The sequence below is a fragment of the Hibiscus syriacus genome, unplaced genomic scaffold (assembly GCF_006381635.1).
Source record: "Hibiscus syriacus cultivar Baekdansim isolate YM2019G1 unplaced genomic scaffold, ASM638163v2 tig00110258_pilon, whole genome shotgun sequence".
Lineage (NCBI taxonomy): Eukaryota > Viridiplantae > Streptophyta > Magnoliopsida > Malvales > Malvaceae > Hibiscus > Hibiscus syriacus.
In genome coordinates, this window is record NW_024062649.1 from 167,943 (window position 1) to 188,789 (window position 20,847).

Genomic DNA, 20,847 nt, shown 5'->3' on the forward strand with positions numbered 1-20,847 from the left:
CCTGCTTTGAGATTAAATAAACAGCATCACATGCACGATGAACTTAAAAATATAGTAGCTAAAAAGTTTCTTAGATTTTTGTCAATGAGGGCAGAAGCATTTCAAGTTTTGAGAAGAAAACCAGTACATGTACATACATTTTGATCTCGTAGTCGACACTTGATTTGTCGTCTAAGTTATGTTGCTTGACAACTTGACGTGATTAAGCAACTAACTTGCCTTGAGGAATGATTATGTGTGCAACATTTTTTGCAAAAGCAATCATGGCAATCACTACATTTTGCCACTTGTGGGTAAATACTTTTAATTCTTTCCTTTTAATACACACTAACCTCTTAAACCTGTTTAGCATTGGTGTCTCTTTACTCCCTGATTATATCTGCACATGGCTCTTAAGTTTTGATTTCATTCATGAACTGTGGCTGCCTTATGTATAACTTGATTTCCTTTTCTTTATTATTGTTTTGACACTTATTCCGGAAACACTTTAAGTTCAGTTATAATCAACGTTTGTTAATTGCGCGAAACAGCGAGCAGAGTAAATAGTATCGTGATGAACTGTTTTGTTAAGTTGGTAAAGCATGTTCTGGGATTATGACACAGGCTTATTGTAAATGTAAACAAAAATTTCTTCTATTTCTTCATAGTTTAAAGTGCTAGTGAATTTTCAAGGCGATTTTCGTTTCTTTTTCAATCGATTGCTTCATTAAGCAGGGCTATGACATCAGTTTCCTTATCACAAACTACCACTGTGAAGATATGCAGAAACAAAAGCTCATCGATTTTATCGTGCAATTCATGGAGGTAAGATATACTTATACTCCAGAGTTTGCAAATTCATTATCTTCTCCACTGTTAGATATACTTGATCTAGGGATGGGCATGGGTCGGGTTGAGTCGGGTTTTTGGTCCACCCGACCCGAGAACAAGGAATCCTCCACCCGAGACCCGACCCGACCAAAACAAGATTTCACCCGACCCGACCTGATACATAACTTAAAAACCCGACCCGACCCGAAATAATAAAAAAATATTATTTTTATTCAATAAAACTAGTGACTTAATTGAAAAAACTATAGAGGGATATTATTGTAATAATTATAAAATATATAAGCTAAAATTATATTTTTTTCGGATCGGGTATTTTTCACCCTAAACCCGAACCCGACCTGAACATCACATAAAAAAAACTCGACCCGACCCGAACCTGAATTTTTTTAAAAACCCAACTCGATCGGGTCAAATCAAAACCCGTCAGGTTGGAGTCCCATGTCCATCCCTAACTTGATCAAACGAAGACAATTGTGATCCCTTATGTTCACATATTTTGTGTGTGTTCTGTTAATAGACTTGCGGGATAAGCTTAAAGTTCATCTTATACCACGCACCTATATTTATCGAAATAGGTCGAAATACAATTAATTACAAGCAAGATTTGCAGCAAAATAAACTTGTCATTTTAAAAAAATTAACGATTGTTTGTACTAGACATTAACATGTTGATTGAGATATGATATTTGTTGAGATTATGAGATCAGATTCTATCATATCTCAATCAAAGTGTTAACTTCCAGCTTAAACGACCGTTAATTTTTTAACACAAAAGGACGAGCTTGAAACATAATGAATAGTTGGGTGACAATTTTGTAACTTTTAATATTCGAGGAACTCAATAAAGCAACACCCTATAGTCAAAGGATCATTTTTTAATATTTAATAGTCAGGAGACTTAATAAGATAATATTTATAGTTAAAGGACCATTTGTGTACTTTACCCTTCTTAATATTACACATACATACACATAATTGTTTATTATATTAAAATACAAATTTAAAGTTAATATATTATTATAATAAATTAAACAAACATAATATGACAATACTAACAATCAGGGTTTCAAATCACGATTTGAAAATATAATTTCGTCCGCGAAATAATAGTTTCGTCACCGTCCGAGTTATCCGCTACACCTACAATAGCGCCCAATAGCACCCGTAACGATCGCAATAGCGCCCAATAGCACCCGCGACGACCGTAATAACACTCACGACGGCTACAATCACGATTAATCTAAAATGATCGAAAACGAGACAACGACTGCTATTTGAAACCTGTTAACGATACAAACTTTTTCTATTAAAATTCAATAAATTAAAATTTTAGAAAAGGTTATAGTATAAATAATCAAAACTAAATTCAACTATCCATATATTAAGAATGCTTAAGGCAGCCCAAATCCAACCCGGACTACATACACCACTCTGGTGTCTGCTCCACCAACTTCAAAGGAAGTAGGGTTTTGGAGGGTTTCTTCATCCCCCTTTTTTTTTCTCATTTTAATTCCTTTTTATTTTAAATTTCTGGGTTTTAAGCCTTTCTTTCTTCTCATTTCTCCTTATTCACATCACTTACTTTCACATCAATGAAGATTTGAGGTACTAATTTTGCTTTATTGAATCTTTGGGTGCAGCTAAGCTTGTTATATAAACTGGTTGCTAAAATGCAAAATCTTCGCCTCCTGATATCCCGTCTCTCGTCCGCGAAGAAACCCATATCCCTTCAAATCGACCCGTTTCGAGCATTGGGTTCACGCGCCTTTTGTTTAAAATCCGATGATTCCGATGATCTGGGTTGGGGCACTGCTTCCTCGTGGTCCAGTCGCTTGACCAAGGACCATTTTGATGGAACCATTAGTCCCCAAGAGAGTAGTGGAGTTGCCGAGCAATCCGCACCGGTTTCGGATCTTGAGAATGTATACGGCGCTGTTAAACAGATGAATGAAGATAACAGGACGTTCAAGCGGTTCGTCGATGGATGGGATCAGCGATTCCTCGAAACGAGCGTTTTGTTGAAGCAAGTGCTTGAGCCTGGCGCTAGAGGAGCTTATCTTAAGAACTCTGAAAAGGATGAAATGTACCGCTTGCATAAGGAGAATCCCGAGGTTTATACTGTTGAGAAATTGGCTAAGGATTATAGGATTATGCGACAGAGAGTGGAAGCTATTCTTTGGCTTAAGAAAGATGAGGAGGAAATGGAAGAGAAATGCTCTTCCTCTTGATGACTCTGTCGAGGTGCTTCTTGACAGTTGCCCTGAGTAATTTCCTCTGTTCTTGTCTCTTTTTCCGTTTTATCGTCTCCCCGGTGTTCAAAAATTCTATTATGGTTTCGTGTTTGAAGGCATTTGTTTGATGAGTCTAAGGTGATAAAAATGGTTGTTTGATGCACTGAACTGTAGAACCTTATACTGCTAGAATTGTGGTCTGCTCAGTGATAATGATAGGTGTTTAGAATGAGAGGAAGTGTAACATTGGTGCATCCTATATCATTTTACTTCTAGGTTGTCGGGTTTCATTTTTTGTTATAGCTTGTTCTGTTACATTGTTAAGCTAATCTTGATAGGTGTAGAAAGTAATCGTGTCCACTGTTTCTTGCTGCTTTGCTCTAGGGTATGTTAGTTAGACTCTGATGTTAGTGTTGGAAATGGATATATGTCTTGCACGGGTATGTTCAACTTGTCTGAGTTTATCTTTTATTTGGAGGGTGCTGGAGAGTTATTTCCATATACATGTCCGGGTGTGTTTCAAGAAAATGAGGCAGAACAATATAATTAGGCTCTGGCTTCAGTGTTGTTTGGTCTCTTGGTGAAGATTGCTTCTGATTGTTGAAATTACTTGGTCATAGATGTCCGTGCTTGATAATTTTGATACAGTGTGAGAATATAGTAGAACCTTTAAAAGGATTAGGATTTCTTTTGCCTGATTCCAGTGTAGTTGAAATTATTCGGTTATGTACTCATGCTAACTAATATTCTTGAAATTTCGGGATGTCGTTTTTCAATCTGTCATCTTGCACACATACAGTTGTTCTCTTCTCTGTCCCCCCTCTGTATGTATGTGTGTGTGTGTGTGTATTTGTTCATTCTTTTCATGTGATTGGGTAGTTCCCCCTTTCTGTGACAATTTCTATAATATCCTGTATTTATATATGCTGTGTTTTTGCACTTGAAAATAGTTCTTGTAGGTATAAAGAGTGTATAAATAACTAAAAAGTGGTGATATCATAGTTATGAATGTAAGTGTATTTCCTGCTGCAGACTTTTAAATGCCCATGATCGGGAATTCCATGTAGCAACCCTTCGATACAAACCGGAGTACAAGGTTATGCCCGAGGGTTGGGATGGCACCACCAAGGATCCGGATGAATATCATTATGAGATCTCCAAGAAAGAGGATGATATGCTTTATGAAGAATTTGTTCAGAGGTTTAACTTCAATAAAATGAAGGTATGATGCTGCTGTACTCCCTTCCTCTATTTTGCAACACAAATTGTCACTTGCCATTTTCCGTGTTGCAACATTTTTATTTTGCAACTTTTTTTATTGTCACATTCTCTCTCTCTCTCTCAACGGAACTAATTGATAAAATTTGTGTGAAACCTTTTCTCTCACAACGGTTCTCTTCTCTCCGAGTAGCTATCTTAACTACCAATTGAACAAATGTTCACCACCTTCCCTACTTTTATTCAAATGGTAACAATTTGGCTTCGGATTAAGCCCATCCATCTTCGTGTGAGAGATTGCCTTCCTTCCTAGGACATTCCCAAAACCAGGAGCTGTTTTTTCAATGGCTAGGTTAACTTTTTTCCTTCCCTTGGCCAAAGGTGATATATGGATCCACCCAGAGAACCGTGTTTTCAGTAACATATAGGGATACACATATAACACAGGCCGGTAGGGCAAAGGATGATATTTGCATTTCTCTATCTATGTTTACTTCACTTGACATACGGAATTAGACTGTCTAGCTTTCTGTTAATCCTGTTTTGTAGTCTATATTAATGCCAATCTGGTCTTGTTTATATATAGATCGCTGGTCAAGTAAAGCGACACAAATATAGTCGGAGGCGTCCAACCGAAGGTTGGTATTTCACAGTGGAGAAAATGGGTGCAAAAGGAAAACGTGGAGGTGGCGGTGGGTGGAAGTTTGTAAGTTTACCAGACGGATCAAGTCGACCACTCAATGAGATGGAGAAAATTTATGTAAGACGAGAGACACCCCGCCGAAGACGCAGAATTCTTCCATGATGATCGTTTTCCACCATATACAGATCGTGCTTGTCCTCGACATGTTCTGCGTGTATGATTTAGAGTCCGAGCTGGTGTCATTTTTATATCGGAAAGGTGAGCATCTTCTAGGAACAAACATATACAGGGACCATTAGCACTTTATGCTAATTTTGAAGTTCAATTTGAGGTTAAAGTTTGAACCTTTACATCATTTCAAGTAATTGTTAAAATTGGAACTTTAGGCCATGTTGGAATTTGAAAGTTGATTAGCACTTGCGAGATTCTTGCATCAAGGCATGCGCCCTGGCCAATCTCCTACGGATGGAATAACAAAACAAATCGAAGTTGAATCAGAACCGATTGATTGAACCGATCTTATAGGAAGTCGAGTCAGCTCAAACCTCTAAATAAGGTGTTAAGCTCCGACCTAGTAATTTATTTATTACATCAAATTTCTAATCAGTCGATTAGAGGGGTAAATGAATAAAATGTGATGAATTATTCGCAAATTGTTTGTTTATGTTTCTTATTAAGTTAAACGTGTATGAGTAAAATGTTTTTGACTATTTAATAAAAGAACGGATAAGAATAGAGGTGTGTTATGTTCGTTTATGTTCACGAACCAATTATTCTATCGACTTATTTATAAACTCGTTTTCTTGATTCTCTTTTTTCTTATATTTTCTTTTATGACTAAGTTGAATACAATGTGAACATTAGAGTTTAAATTGTGAAATTTAAGGGAGTTTTAGGACTAGTGATAAAATTTCACCATCTTTCTTAACACGTTAACAAACAACCAAATGAATATGTTTGTCAACGTTAGACAAATATGATGTAAAAAGTACGAACTACATATGGAAACTTTAGATATAGAAAGTAACGTAATTATAATTTTATACATTTAAATTCAATTCATTTACGTCCCTACACTTTCCTTTTTTATTTCGGAAATGGTCACTCACATTGAGAAGGATATATGAATATTAAATACTAATCCATACATTAAGTGTCACGGTATTACCTGCACAAATCCCAAAGCAAAAAGAACTGCTTATTGAAGAGGCCATGCATCGCCAAACCCTTTACACAAAAAGGAAATCCTAAACCCCAAAAGGCAATCTTGCGGCTCATTACTACCCTACAAAAGCAACGTAGTCGTATCCCTTTAGGCTTTAGTCTTCCTTCTATATTCCCCTATTCTAAACCTATATATACTAACACGCCTTATATATATATATATATAATCGTAATTTGAATATCAAATAGCACTTTGATTTCTCTTGAACCTCAAATCCCAAAGTTTATTGCTTAATATGTCAACTTCTTGTTGCCTCATTTCTGTGTCATTTTGAGTATCTATTATTGGTGTTGTCGGCGCCCCTAGAAACGTATGTCAGGTATTACACGAAATTGATCTGCCTGATGATGCATGCGATGGTGAAAAAATAAAAATTAAATTTTTAGATGAAAATTTTACGAACCTATCCTAGAATGCGGAGAATGAAGTGAATGAGATAAATATAAATGTTTTTATTTATGAATATTTATGAATATTTCAATTTATTTATTTATTTTTTTTGGAAATTAAGTAGTTATTTTATTTTATTAATTTTTTTGAACTTTTCTACTGGCTCTTTTGGACTTTTATGCAATGCATTAATGTATTCCGACACTCCAAGTCGATTGTTCAAATCGACGACATTTGCTTATATGGTCGATACACACAAATAATATTATTGACAGTTGCACAATGTGACAATAGAAAAATTATTCTTATCGCCTTCGCAATTATAGAAAAAAAGATATAAACTCTTGGAAATTCTTCCTTACTAACTTAGAAACATACTTTCTATCACATGTGATGTAGGATATAGATGATGGGATTTGTCTTATTTCTGACAGAGGAGCTGATATCAAATATGCACTCCAGCGTATGGGCTCGTCTTGCTAACTTCCAATATTTATCACTGTCATTATTTACGACATATTACCGACATATTGCCGCAAACTATTTGCAGAAGTTCAACAAGTTAAGATGAACGTCCATTGGTGCTTCGAATGAGTGACGTATGCTTCTCTCGCGAAATGTCATTATTTCATGTATCAGAATTTGCGAGGCCATTGGAAGGCATACAACACAATGCATATGTGGTTAATTTACGAGAAAAAACATGCGAGTGTGGATTCTTCCAAACTTTCAAATACTCATGTGCGCACACCATTGTTGTTGCTTCTTCTGTTCGAATACCCTACATGAGAATCATTGATCAAGTTTACTTACTTGAAAATATATTCAAGGTTTATGAATACGAGTTCCCTCCCATTGAAAATGAATAGGATCCAGATGAAGCTGATGATGAACCTACAATAGGGCCAGATTATACACTACGACCAAAAAACCGGTCGTCCACGGTCAACTTTGATTTTTTGTGACAAGCATTTGGTCGAACATCAAGAAAGAACCGGACAACCAAAATTATGCTCTATATATAGGAATCTCATACACACGAAGAACAAATGTCCCAATCGTTCAGGCTCACGTATCAATTAAACGGACATTTTGCATTATTTCTTTTTTAATTAATAACACATACTACTTAGTTTTCAATCCCTTTTGATTTCTTCATGCACCAAATCATGCATTCCAACATTTTCCAACACGATTTTTACCCCCATTAAAATATCTCGTATGTGGCCAAATTAGCATTAATATAAATATAAGTTGCAATATTATACCTCTAAGCATCTAAATTCTGAAATCACTCATATTTACAAGTCATAAATAACACTCAAATATGTCTATCAAACCATTTTTTTTCTTCATTCACAAAACCATAATTTCTAACCATTTTCAATTTCATTTTACCCCGCTTAAAATGTCTTATATATATGATAATATTATAGTCACCTTAAAGATAAATTACAACACTACGCGCCTATAATTAAAAAATTAAAAAGATTTCAGTTTCCCACCCGAAAATAGTATCCGAACAAGGCTATGGACACTAAAGGGAGGGTAGAGAATCTATTGTCCTTACGCTTTGTAGGCCGCGAGATCCCCATAAATCTAGCGATATTTTGGATTATAAAGACTATCTCGCGCTTCGCAATGCGCAAAGTCATTTTATCCAATTGTTTTATTGGCTTACCTGAAAAGTGCACCCAAGTCAGATATATCTCACGTGTTAGAGGGTGTGAATATTTAACAGGCTGTTTGTAGGCCGCGAGATTATTCGATGTGTACGATTTGAGAGTTATTCTTTCAAATAATTTCTAAATGACCTTATTTATTTAAATAATTATTTATTTAGGGTTTTTAATATAAAATTGCCCTCTCCTCACACTATATATTTATTAAATATTATTTTAATAAATAATATTAATTTAATATAATGGCATCAAATAATTAACTTCGATGACTCATATTTCCACTTTAATTTCTCTTGCCATTAGTCAACTCATACTATCATTTATATAAACATTTTTGACGGATGGAAAATTTTCCAACCCTTAAATAACATAATCAAAATCATTTCGATATGGACTGCCTTAATTAAGAAAAACATTTTCCATTTAAATTTAATTATAAAAATATATTGTAAATAGTAAATATTAAATCTATAAAAAATAATGTTGTTTATTTTTTCTCGTACAAAGATCGATTTTTTTATTTAATGGTAGAGAAAATAATTTAAACCAATCCCCATAGTAGGAAAAACTCAATTGATTCATTTAATAATTAAGGACTAATTTATTCAAAAAAATTATTCAGGACTAATTTATTCAAAAAAATTATTCAGGACTAATTTAATCAAGTTCCTGTTATAGAAGGACCTAATAAAAATTTGATAAATTGTCTTTTTAGATTTTTTTTATTGTTTTAGGATCTACTAACTTTTAGAGAGAATAACACTCTCATTAGTCACTCAAATCGTTTGATGATTTTATTGGGATTTTCTCCCCCGACTGGGGCTGTCAAGAAAAATTATTGGTTCGTATACTGTCTCACCGGATTCATTTCCCCAAATGGTTTAAATGTTACAGTGATGGGGAAGACGCCGGAAACATAATGATTCTTCCCCGTTCTTTTTCATTTTTCACGCACTTTAATTGCCATACTTATTATAAAAACAAAGCAGAAGACGCACTATGGTTGTTGCGTTTTGTCAGAGACGCATTGTGATCTGACATCTTTCGATGAACATTATAACATTCATACTAAATCACAAAATAATTCCGGAGAGACAACATACAAACCAATTTTTTTTCACATCCCTACGCCAACCATTTCCCCATTTTATTAGTATTTGAACTTAATTAAAAATTAATAATGTCTGTTTTTTATCCAACTATACTAGGTACTTGAAAATTGTAAGGGGGTATTATGTAAGTAATTGGATGGTTTAATTTTGTATTTAGTTAATTTTCAGTCAATTTTCTAGGTAATTAAATATTGTAAAAGGGGCAAATATGGTAAGGTAGATTTAGATACAAGAGTTTCTCTTTCCACTTTCATTTGGTTGGATGAAAATCCACTCATATCATCCCTATTTTATGATATTTTTTATATCTAAAATATTATAAGTTTATATAAAAAATTAACTTTTAAAATAATTCGATTAGTGTAATAATATAGATTAATGCATCAAATATTACTCTTTAATAACCAATTATTTAACAAAACAATATATATATATATATATATATTACATAAATAACTTGTGCTAAAATAAGGGACGGAGCTCCTTAGGGCCCAAGGGGGGCTCCGACCCCTGTTAAAATTTAAATATTTGATATAATTTTAGTTTAATAGTATTTTGGTTCATGTAAAAATAAATATTTAAATTTAAAAAATATAAAAATTATTAAATATTTAATCAAGTAGGGTCGAACTAAAGAATGATAAGTCTGTGTTTTCAATTTTTGGTCTAAATACAATTTAAATCATTGTAAGTTTAAATATTAGACAAATTAGAAGTTGTCCTTTGAGTTTTGAGTTTTTTTTTTAAATTTAGGGTGAATACAATATAATATATGTACAAAGACTTTTAACTATTTGACAATGAACGCTCATACCCCTACATACGTGCTTGAACCCAGGACCTCAAGGATAACAACAATCCCTTAATCATTAAAGTCATTTAGTTCATGCTGAATTTCGAGTTTAAACATCTAATAATCTCTATTTTTCTTAGATAGTCTAATATTTTGGCCTCTGTCAATATTTAATTATAGTTCCGTCCCTGGCTAAATCTAAAACCAAAAGTGGGTTACTTAAATAAATAAATAAATAATCAAAAGGAAGGGGTTGTCTAGGCAAATGTGCTTTAGCAAATTGATATCAATTCTTACTAGACAACCACCAACTTCATGAACTTTCATGGCCATAAAATCATAGTTTATAAATTGGTTTCTTAAATACAAATTAATGTAAATTATTATCTCACCTTATCACCTAAATGCCAACCATTTATATGCTTTATTTTTGGGTTACTAGAAAAAAAATTAATACTATTAGTATTTGATTAATTGGTTTTTTATGAATCTTGGGTAAGTACAAAATAATATATTTCAAAGACAACTCTCAATCATTTGATATTGAACGCTCACACTTCTAGTGCTCGAACTTGGGACCTCAAAGAATGCAACAAATCCTTTAACTTAGGCTCAAGATTATTACCAATTAGATCACAGATGTCCTTCAACTTATCATCAAAAGCCTAAAGATCGCAAATTCTTTGAGTTAAATCGATTGGGTTTGATTTCAGCCAAAAATATTGTATTCTCTTGAATTTAGATCGAGTTATGTAAAATCTCACTATAAAAACGATACTTTTAATCTAATTTTTTCATTAAAAATGCATATACTCAAACCCTTAACATTTATTTATCTTTTATTTGTCACTAGTGAATCTTGTACCCTTTAATAGTATTGAATATCGTTGAAACCAAGCAATAAAAGGGAACCACAATTCTAGCAAGCACAACCTTCAGGAAAACTATTCCATAAGACGAACGCCTTTGGTCTCCCATATCTATGATAACTTTAGGCATGACATCAACAATGTAAATTAATATATAAGCCTCGTGTAATATTGGAAGAGAGATCAACCCTTTTGAACTATTCGTCTACTTTCTCACTCTTCCTCGACTTAACATCTTTCACACTCTCCTAAAATATCAGTTGAGACTCTTCGTCCAAATCAAAATGGGTAAATAGCCTACGGCTGTCACAACCTCATTGTTCACATCAACAATCATGTGTTCATTTCTCAAGCCCTTAAAAAACACTAGAGTCAATGATACGTAAATAAAAGGATCAAAATATAATGATATTGATAGTTTGAGGATTAATATAGAATTTTTTAAATTTCAATGACCAATATAAAACAAAAGTCATGGTTTAGGGACCAACATAAGAAATTTTAAATTTTAAATACTAGTTTAGGAACCTCCACCTCTAGAATCAACTCAATTAATTAAAATATTAATATCCGAAATATATTTAATTTTTCTTCTTTAATGATTCGAGTTCAAACAACATAATCTACATATGTGTGTGAGTTTAAATCTAGATCTTTTTTTTAAAAAAATAATAATATTTTTATATAACCAACAATATCCGATTTCTTAGTTGATTAATTCGAACAAGTACGACAGAGACGAAGACGATCCTCTCAACATAATTTACTCTATTTACAAATATTAAAATTCAAACTAATAATCTTACTTAAAAGATTTGACGCTTTATCCGTTAAATCAACTAATTGTTAGCTTTTTAGAAAACAATATACTATAACTTATAAATTCAAATTTTCAAGATCTTAACCTTCACTAATTGAACTAAAGCCTCCTTCGTTTAATCCCATAAATTAATTATACTATTTAATCTACGATCTGGCGTAATATTTTACGTTAAAGGAGCGAATCTGAATTTTTAAAATTTTAATGGTGAACTTGAACTTATAAAAGTTATGGGGCAAAAATAAATTTTCAATTGAAAATACATAAAATAATCTAAAATATATGATAATTTTAAACATTCAAGGGATAATTTTCCCCACTTATTCTTTCGGTCCATCCTAATTCAAATAAGATATCATAAATCAACTAAAAATATTAATTTAAATTAAACATTCAGAAATTTATTATGGAGACCATTTTTCTAATTCGATTTGTTAGATTAATATTGTTACGATTTGAACTTTTAATATTACGTTTGATTTATTGATTGGGTAATTTGGATCGATTATTACAAATATTTATTATAGAGATGATTTTTTAAAATTTGATTTATTCTATTAACAATGTCATGATTGATTGATTAACAATACTATTAACAATGTCGTGAGGTAATTCTCTCAATGAAATTTATTTTATTCATAACGTATGATCTAAACCCTTTCCTTACTCCAACAACTTAATATTTCATCCACCAGTTAATTTTTTTAATTGCCCTCTCGGTTACAAGACTTCGTCTTGATTAATCCGGATCGACTCACGTCGCACACCTGTTTTTATCCAGCAATTAATTTTTAATAAACTTTATATTTTATTTTAAAAAAATAATATTCCAACAAAAATATTTTAACATGACACAATGAAAATAATTACTATATTTATAATTTCAGTATATTATTAATTAAATATTTATAAAACTATTTATATGAAAAAACACGACACGTGTATCCAGAATAAATATATAGTGACAATCTATATTTGTATTTTTGTACAAATTTCAACCTTTACCAATTGATTAAAATTGATAATTTCTAAAAGGTAATATAAAATGGAAATAGTTATTTCTTTTATTCTTGAACTTCTATAACCTAATTACATTTTTTTCTTCAAAATAGTAGTATTTTATTTAAAATGATCTAATTCGATTTGATTCGATCCGAAAAGTTGTAATGAAAAATATGTTTCAAAATTTGATTTTCAAAATAATTTTTCGAATCGAATCATATAAAATTTCGTTAATTTCATGTTTTTTTGTCCTAAATTTTAATAATAACTCAAGCTATAAAATAAATTCGAATTAAATCTAAATTACACCAAACATATGAACAAATCTAATATAATTTAGGGTAAATTTATATTTTTGCACCTCAACTATCATTTTTGTTCCATTTTGGTCATTGAACTATTTTTTAATCATTCCAAACGTTGTGTTGTGGTTCCACTTTACTCATCCGTTGTTAAAAAATTAATGGTGATACTAATGTGTCTCCATAAGATAATGTCACATCATCATTGAAAAATAAAAATTTACCACATCAATAGTTCTGTTAATTTTTAATAGTGGATGATCAAAATAAAATCACAACATAATATTGGGTATGATTTTAAAAACTAATTGAGTAACCAAAACTGAATAAAAATGATATTTAGAATATTAAACTTGTAGTTTCCTATAATTTATAATAGGAGAAACTATATATTTAGTATCTAAACTATCAATTTTGGTTCGTTTTAGTACCTAAACTTTTAATTTTTCAAAATCATGCTTAAAGTTTAGTTTTCATTTCATTTTAGTACCCACAGTTAAAAACTTAACACATTTAGTACTTAAACTATCGGTTTTTATCCGTTTTAGTACATAAACTTTCAATCTTTTCAAAACTTGATGTTCAATTTTGAAAGAGGTACTAAAATAAAACAAAAACTAAAATTTAAAAGTCGAGATACTAAAATAAAACAAAAATTAAACTTTAGGTATGATTTAAAAAAATAAATTTTAAATACGAAAAGAGATTAAAATTAATAATTTAGATACTAAATACGTAATTTAACCTTTATAATAATATTTTCATTTTTATTTCAATAATTGCTTTAAAAGTGGGGTCCAATTCCAAAAAAAAAAACCAACTGTCACGTCTTCTGTTCCTAACTATCGACGACTTCCTTTGTCTTTGGCCAACAATCTTTGTAATGTTAAACTTCTCTTTCTCTTCCACTATCACTCTCTCTGATTTCTTTTTCATTTTTATTATTTCCATTTCTCCTCTTTTCAAACATTTCTCTGCTCTTTTTTTCTTTGTTTTCTCCTGATTTTCCCAGTCCATAATGCCTGCCAATTCCCAGTTTTCTTCATGAAAAATTCAAGGGTCGGTGCCAGCTAAAAGCCATTATTTTCTTCCTGTTTTTTGGTTGTCAAAACATGCCGCCATCACCACCCACAGATTCTTCTTCTTCTTCTTCTCTTCTCCTCTCTTTTGATCACTGTTATTTCTTATATTGCATGTTTTAATTTTTTTACTCTGTTTTTTTTGTCTGTCTGTGGGAAAGCTTGGTGCTACATGCTAGCTTCTGAGGTTGAAGAATTGAAGGGGAAATTTCCTTGAAAAAGAAAAAGAAATCAGATTTGATTTGTTTTTCATTAGGTTTTTTCAACAAAATACTGATTTGGGTGTTCATGGAAAGCTTGGTTCTTGGCTGCTTGTCAATGGAAGAAGTGAGAATTTGTTTGTTTCAAGTAATTTGAGATATGGCATTCAAGAAGAGTTCTTTTTTCTCTTTTATTGGAAATAACAAAAAAGAGAAACTACCCAGTTTTTGAAGCACTTCAAGTATGCTAATTGTACAAAAACAGTATGATTCTGGCCTTTTTTAATCTATGGGAATTCAGCTTTAGGCCATGCAAAAAAGGCAGAGTCTTCAAGGAGTTCACTCTATCAAAGACTTTGATCACTTCCCCAAGTTGATGATTTTGCTAGTCTTTTTGTTCATTTCAAGATCTCATCAATCTGTAATCTTCAGTTTCAATTGATGTTTCCATTGAAGTAAAGATCCAAGAAAAAGGGAGGGAAAAAGAAGTTAACCGTTTCCTTGAGGCACTGGTTTTTCACTGGTTTTAAGGCAAAAAGAAAGGTAGTTTAATGATATATACCTTGGCATCCAAAGGAAGTTTTTGCCCTTTGAAGCTTGTGGTTTACTCCCCTTTGGGGAAACTTGAGTTGTTGAAATTGGAATTTTTTTAATCTTTTATGGTAATAACATGTCAGCTGCATTTTCTGTGCCTGTTGCTCTCTTCTAGTTCTTTCTGGTTTGGGGGTCTTATTTTTCTTCCTTCTCTTATCAAATCAATCGCTTATCTGATTCTACATTTTTTTTAGAGTTTATGTGACATTATTGGACTATGATTTAGGTGCTGCATGAAGGAAATTAGGGTCATATTTGTGTAAGAAAAGGGCTTACAAGGAAAGGGTTTAGCATTGTTTAGGGAAAGTTATGAATTGATGTCTCTAAAACCTGATATGTACAAGGAATTCTCTGGTTTTTTTTTGACTGATCAATGTCTGGTCTCCTTGTGGTGATGGTCTCTTCTCCAGTTTCTTGCAGATCAGTCATGTGATTCGTCTGTTGTGAATGATGAATTTGTCTGCAATTTCATGAATTCTGACATGATCAATTTCCAATTTCTGGTTTGAACGTGTAGCAAATTATGTGATCAAGATGTGCCCTTTTGTCTCCTTTGTTCTTGTGTTGCAGCTCTTTGTTATGTCCTAATTGTTGATTCTATCTGTTTATCAGATTCGGAGTCGCCTCGGCAAACTTTCTTTTGATTCAGTGAGCATTATAATCTCGAATAAAGACTGTATTTATCATGGGGAAAAGATCGAATAGTCGCCCTCTTCAATACGAGAAGGATCAGTTGGGTTGTATATGGGGATTGATCACTATGTTCGATTTCTGCCATGGTCGAATGACTCAGAGACTGCTTTCAACTAGAAGACGCGACGATATCGATGCAGTTGGTAAGTTCTGTAAGGAATTTTGAAGCATTTTCCAATGCAAGTGGATTTTTACTTTGTTTGAAGTTGCGAAAGTGATTTATAAACGGCCTTTCGGATTGTTCTTATAGCATTCATAGATTTTTTGGCTTGTTCGTATCTTTATGTCCGAAATCCTTTTTTTAATATGTAGTTAGAAATTTGATTACTTGGATTAGTCGTGAATGTTAGATATGAATGCACATTGCTCATGGCTATGTTCACATACCCATGTCCGAATGAGCGTTTTGTACAGGGTGCAAAATGAATAGTCGGAGGCTCGGATCAACATTGGTTCTAAGCACTCTTTTAAATTTGCAGGTATGGAAAATTCAGGAAATAAACTTGACATGTCAACTAGTTCGGGCGAAGAGAAGGCAATGGCGACGGATACATGTAAGCCTAGTGTGAAGAAACTCCTAGAAGAAGAAATGTCGAGAGAGCAAGTTACTAAGAAAGAAGCAAATAATACTGAACATGAAGCAAAAGAGTTTGGTTCGGGGGAAGTAGACAACAGAAGGAAGAACCGGAAAAGAAAAAACAAAACTCACAAGAAAAGTTCCGGTAACAGCCTGGATGTCGATGCTGCCAAGAACTTGGCATTGGAAGTATCTTGTCAGCATAAACCCGAGCAACAACCTACAAACAGTCTTGATGTAGACAATCTTGTGGAGGAGTTTTGTCAGGAAATCGATAAAAAACAAAATAACTATGTGAATCATGATCAGCCTGCCGAAGACAATTTGCAGCGAAGCCCCAAGAGTTCTGGTTTTGAAGAAAGATTGAGTGAGGCTGTCAAGTTCTTAATAAGACAGAAGCTTATTAACAGGAACCAACTTATGGAAGGTGGTGAACTCCAAGCCTCGAAAGAAGTCATGGATGCACTTCAAGTTTTGAGTTTAGACGGGGAATTGTTTTTGAAACTTCTTCGAGATCCGAACTCATTTCTGGTGAAATATGTTAAAGACTTGCCGGATGCTGGAGATGAAGAGTCTAAGCCTCTTTCCGGATCCAACTTTCCAGAGAAGGAGCCTGTTGGTTTAAAACAATCAAATGAACCTGTTAATAGAAAACAGCGGAATTTCTTTAGAAGAAGGTCCAATTCTCAGGGAAGAGACTCATCGGATGGAAATAAGATTTCCGAAGGTTCCACTAGAATTGTAGTTTTGAAGCCTGGGCCGACAAGCTCACAAACGCCTGAAACCGGAAGCAGCCGTGGCTCATTGCTGGAACCTAAGCACATCAGACATCAAGAGGCGAATGAGAAAGTTGGTTCCCACTTTTTTCTGGCTGAAATAAAAAGAAAGTGGAAACATGCTATGGGAAGAGAGCAACATAGAATCCCCATCAATGAAATATCCAAAAGGGTTCCGAGTAAGCGGAGAAATCCGGGGGACACCGGAGGATATAAGGAATATATTACAATGAATTCTCCAACTAAAGACCATTTCTTTATAGAAAGAGTTGCCAAACCTTCCAGTGTCAAAAAAGGGGAGAGGGCAAGAAAGCTAAAGGACACTGAAACAAGTATAGATTGTGAGACTAATTTTTCCAGGCATTCGAACTTCTATATCGAGGCAAAGAAACATCTCTCCGAGATGCTAACAAATGGAGGAAACAGCGTGGATCTTTCAAGCAGACAGGTCCCGAAAACCTTGGGGAGGATTCTCCGTCTCCCTGATTATAACTCCTCCCCTGTAGGCAGCCCTAGGAGGAGTTCGGAGCCTAGTTTTATAACTCCACCGACGAGATTTGCTGGCTCTGACAAATTCCTGAAACTGGATGAAAACAATGAACTCAACAACGTCTGTCATACAACTCAAGCAGCTGAGGAACTGGAGATCCAGCTTTGCATTTCGGATAACAAAACCGGTGATGAAGTCCAAGGTGATGATATAGTTTCAGATAAACTCGGCACTTTTGTGAATGACGACGGAGGGGATCAAAATGATCATTTTACTAAACATGAAACAAGTTGCGGAGGTATCATATTAAATCTATTGAATTTATGATGCAATCATGAATATTGAGGTTTATTAATAGTTCAACTTCATAAACAATTATACAGGTGCTGTGAGTATTGTTAAAGAAACTGAATCGATGGTTCAGGAAGAAACTAAGCTCTCGGACACTTCTTATGGGACAAGTAACTCTTCAATTACTAGAGATGACAAAATTGTTGGTGTATCTGAAGTTCATGATGAAAAACAATATCCGGAATGTTCGAAACAGGTAGAGTAATGCTAGTCGCTCGTGTAGATATATTTATAAAGTAGCTCATAGTGACGAGTATTCACAATGCTCGAAAAATAGAGGCTCTTCTAATTATCTTGCATTGTTCCATTTTGTTGTATGAACTGTATATGTTTTATCTTGCCCTACTGGTTTTCGTTTTCTATCTCCAGGAGTTGTCTGAAGAGGACCAACAGTCATTTTCTCCGTTAGCATCTCCATCAAACTCGTCAGTCGCCAAAAAGGTTGAAGGTCAAGAGAGTGTTAGTGATATACAGGAGCGGCCAAGTCCCGTATCAGTTCTTGAGCCAATATTCGCAGATGACTTTATCAGCCCTGCTAGCATCAGATCAATTTCTGGTAGGCATTCGAGAATAGCCTTATGTTCTATTTCATATTCTGAATTTGTTTTCAACTTTGTTGCACAACATTTCGGATAATGCCAAGTTTTTCACCAATCCTCAGGTGAAACATCCTTACAACCGTTAAGAATTCGATTCGAAGAACATGGTTCTTCAGCAAACCACAGTAGTCGTTTTAAAACTTGTATGGATGACAAGGAATCGGTATTTGAGCATGTAAAGGCAGTGCTACAAGCCTCAAGTTTCGACTGGGACGAACTCTACATCAGGTCACTTTCTTCGGACCAGCTTCTTGACCCTTTGTTGCTCGATGAGGTAGAATACTTACCCAACCAACTCTGTCATGACAAAAAACTGCTCCTTGACTGCATTAACGAAGTTCTCGTGGAGGTATGTGGGTATTATTTCGGTTCCCCCGGCGTGTCATTTGTTAAAACTAACATCCGGCATCTCCCGAACATGAAAAATACCATAGAAGAGATCTGGCAAAGAGTTTATTGGCACGTGCTCCCGATGCCACTGCCTCGTAGTTTGGACCAGGTAGTCAGAAAAGACTTGTCCAAGACGGGAACATGGATGGATCTTCGACTCGATGCAGATTTTATCAGTGTTGAGCTTGCTGAAGATATCCTGGACGACTTAGTTGAAGACACTATCACAACCTACATAAATGTAAGTCCTGAATGTGAATATCATGGTGGAGGACTAGAAGAGTGACATGAACTTTTACAAGACAACTGACTCGGTTTTGTTCATACTTCATACGAATAATGCCTCTCTCCGAAGGGCAGAGTGGGAGAAAAGCAAGCTAATCAAGTCCCAACAAGCGAGAAGGGATTGATGCAACTCTTCCTTCCATGTGTTTTATCAGATGCATCGACTACGTTTTTGTAATGTCGGATAACCATCAACCCGGATATCTTACTAGCGACTTCGAAGCTTCGTGTTTCATGTGCAGAGATCCATTGCAAAGCCAACACCTGACTTCAGAGGCCTTTCTTGGTTTAGTTTAATCAGTAACTACACTGCAGTGTCATTTCGGAAACTGCTATATCTTAGTGATAGAGTTTATGGAGTTTAGTGTGCATTTGCTTGTGTGGATTGTGTGTTCTTTGATTGATTTCATCCATTCCTAGGGTTGTCAACTGGTTTTCTTCCTTTGAGTGTGTATGTGTGGAATGATCGACTACTTTGATAGATTTCATAATATATGTGCGTGTATGTATGCATGCATGTATGCACATGTAGAAGCTATGATTGCTGAAAATAATAACACTGAACATCTTGTAAAAAAAAACAAGGGTAAATTATGTGTTTAGTACTAAACTATCAGTTTTAGTCCGTTTTAAAATCTAAACTTATAATTTTTTTTAAAACTATACCTAAAATTTAGTTTTTTATTTATTTTATTACCTGTCATTAAAAACTTTAGTTTTTGTTTTATTTTAGTACTAAAATGAAATGAAAACTAAACGTTAGATTTGGTTTTGAAAAAAAATTGAAAATTTAGATACTAAATGAATCAAAACTAATAGTTTAGGTAGTAAAGAGTAGCTTCCCAAAAAAAAAAAAAACAAATATGAGGTTAAGAACATAACTATAACTCAGCTCTTTTATCCTTTTATTACCTAAATAAGTCTGAATTTTGATATGTTACCTAATTCATCACCATGCCATCATGCCCACGTTGACAACTAAAATGTTGTCAAATGCCATGGAAAAGCATGGTCCTATCAGAGAAGTACAACCCATGAATTTATTACGAAATGTAAACAACTAAACCCATAAAATTCAAGCCACTAATGGAAAAAAGCGACAGCTGAAACGTTTTTCAAACAGAACCATTCATTTGGAACTCAATAAAGAACACCATTGAATTACCTAGGAGAAGCCAGGTCAAATTTCACTTAATGCCCTGCTCTAGTGAAGAAACCCACCCCCACCCCACATAAGGGCATTTTCCCGAAAAAGAGGACAAAGGGAAACACAAGGACCATTATAATGTAATTTCTCAAAAGAATCTTGCATATACTAATACATTGATCTAAAGAACAAAAGCTTCAAAATTTCTTTCACATTTCCATTTGGGAGAAGTGTTTACAAAGTCATTAAATACACTACAAAGTACATAGCATTTTGCTACATTCAGGCACTTGAAGACAATCAGTTACTTCAGTTTTTTCTTTACCTGTAATTGTGAAGTCGGAGGAACGGCTCTCTTCCTAGAAAATGCACTGCTTCTGCTATCTAAATCCTCGGCACCATCATCTTCTTCGATCAGGTCTCTATCAGAAGGGGTAGTGGAGTCCTGGTTCTTGGACGCTTTTCTTTTTCCAGCACCCAACTTGGCAGATAGTTTTCTCGCGCAACCGGGTCATTAAGGAGTCCGACTTTCGATTGGCGCAGAACAT

The 20,847-nt window shown here is 33.9% G+C and overlaps 2 protein-coding genes across 2 annotated transcripts; both read left to right on the plus strand.

Annotated features, from left to right (window-relative positions):
* Positions 1-2,371: 2,371 nt before the first annotated feature.
* Positions 2,372-5,313, plus strand: LOC120115096 (protein GAMETE CELL DEFECTIVE 1, mitochondrial-like). Its single transcript, XM_039135845.1, is given in 4 exon segments — positions 2,372-3,049; positions 3,051-3,095; positions 4,095-4,284; positions 4,867-5,313. Coding segments are annotated over 4 exon segments (1,002 nt in total). The 5' UTR covers positions 2,372-2,501; the 3' UTR covers positions 5,086-5,313.
* Positions 5,314-14,381: 9,068 nt separating this feature from the next.
* Positions 14,382-19,733, plus strand: LOC120115097. Its single transcript, XM_039135846.1, has 6 exons — positions 14,382-14,940; positions 15,604-15,827; positions 16,164-17,825; positions 17,911-18,074; positions 18,248-18,434; positions 18,540-19,733. Exons 2-6 carry the CDS (start codon positions 15,677-15,679, stop codon positions 19,151-19,153), a joined length of 2,778 nt encoding a protein of 925 aa, XP_038991777.1. The 5' UTR covers positions 14,382-14,940; positions 15,604-15,676; the 3' UTR covers positions 19,154-19,733.
* Positions 19,734-20,847: the final 1,114 nt, after the last annotated feature.

Coding starts and splice junctions, on each gene's coding strand:
- LOC120115097 (XM_039135846.1), top strand. CDS start 15,677: ATGGGGAAAAGATCGAATAGTCGCCCTCTTCAATACGAGAAGGATCAG. Junction 17,826..17,910: donor ACATGAAACAAGTTGCGGAG/GTATCATATTAA, acceptor ACAATTATACAG/GTGCTGTGAGTATTGTTAAA. Junction 18,435..18,539: donor TAGCATCAGATCAATTTCTG/GTAGGCATTCGA, acceptor ACCAATCCTCAG/GTGAAACATCCTTACAACCG.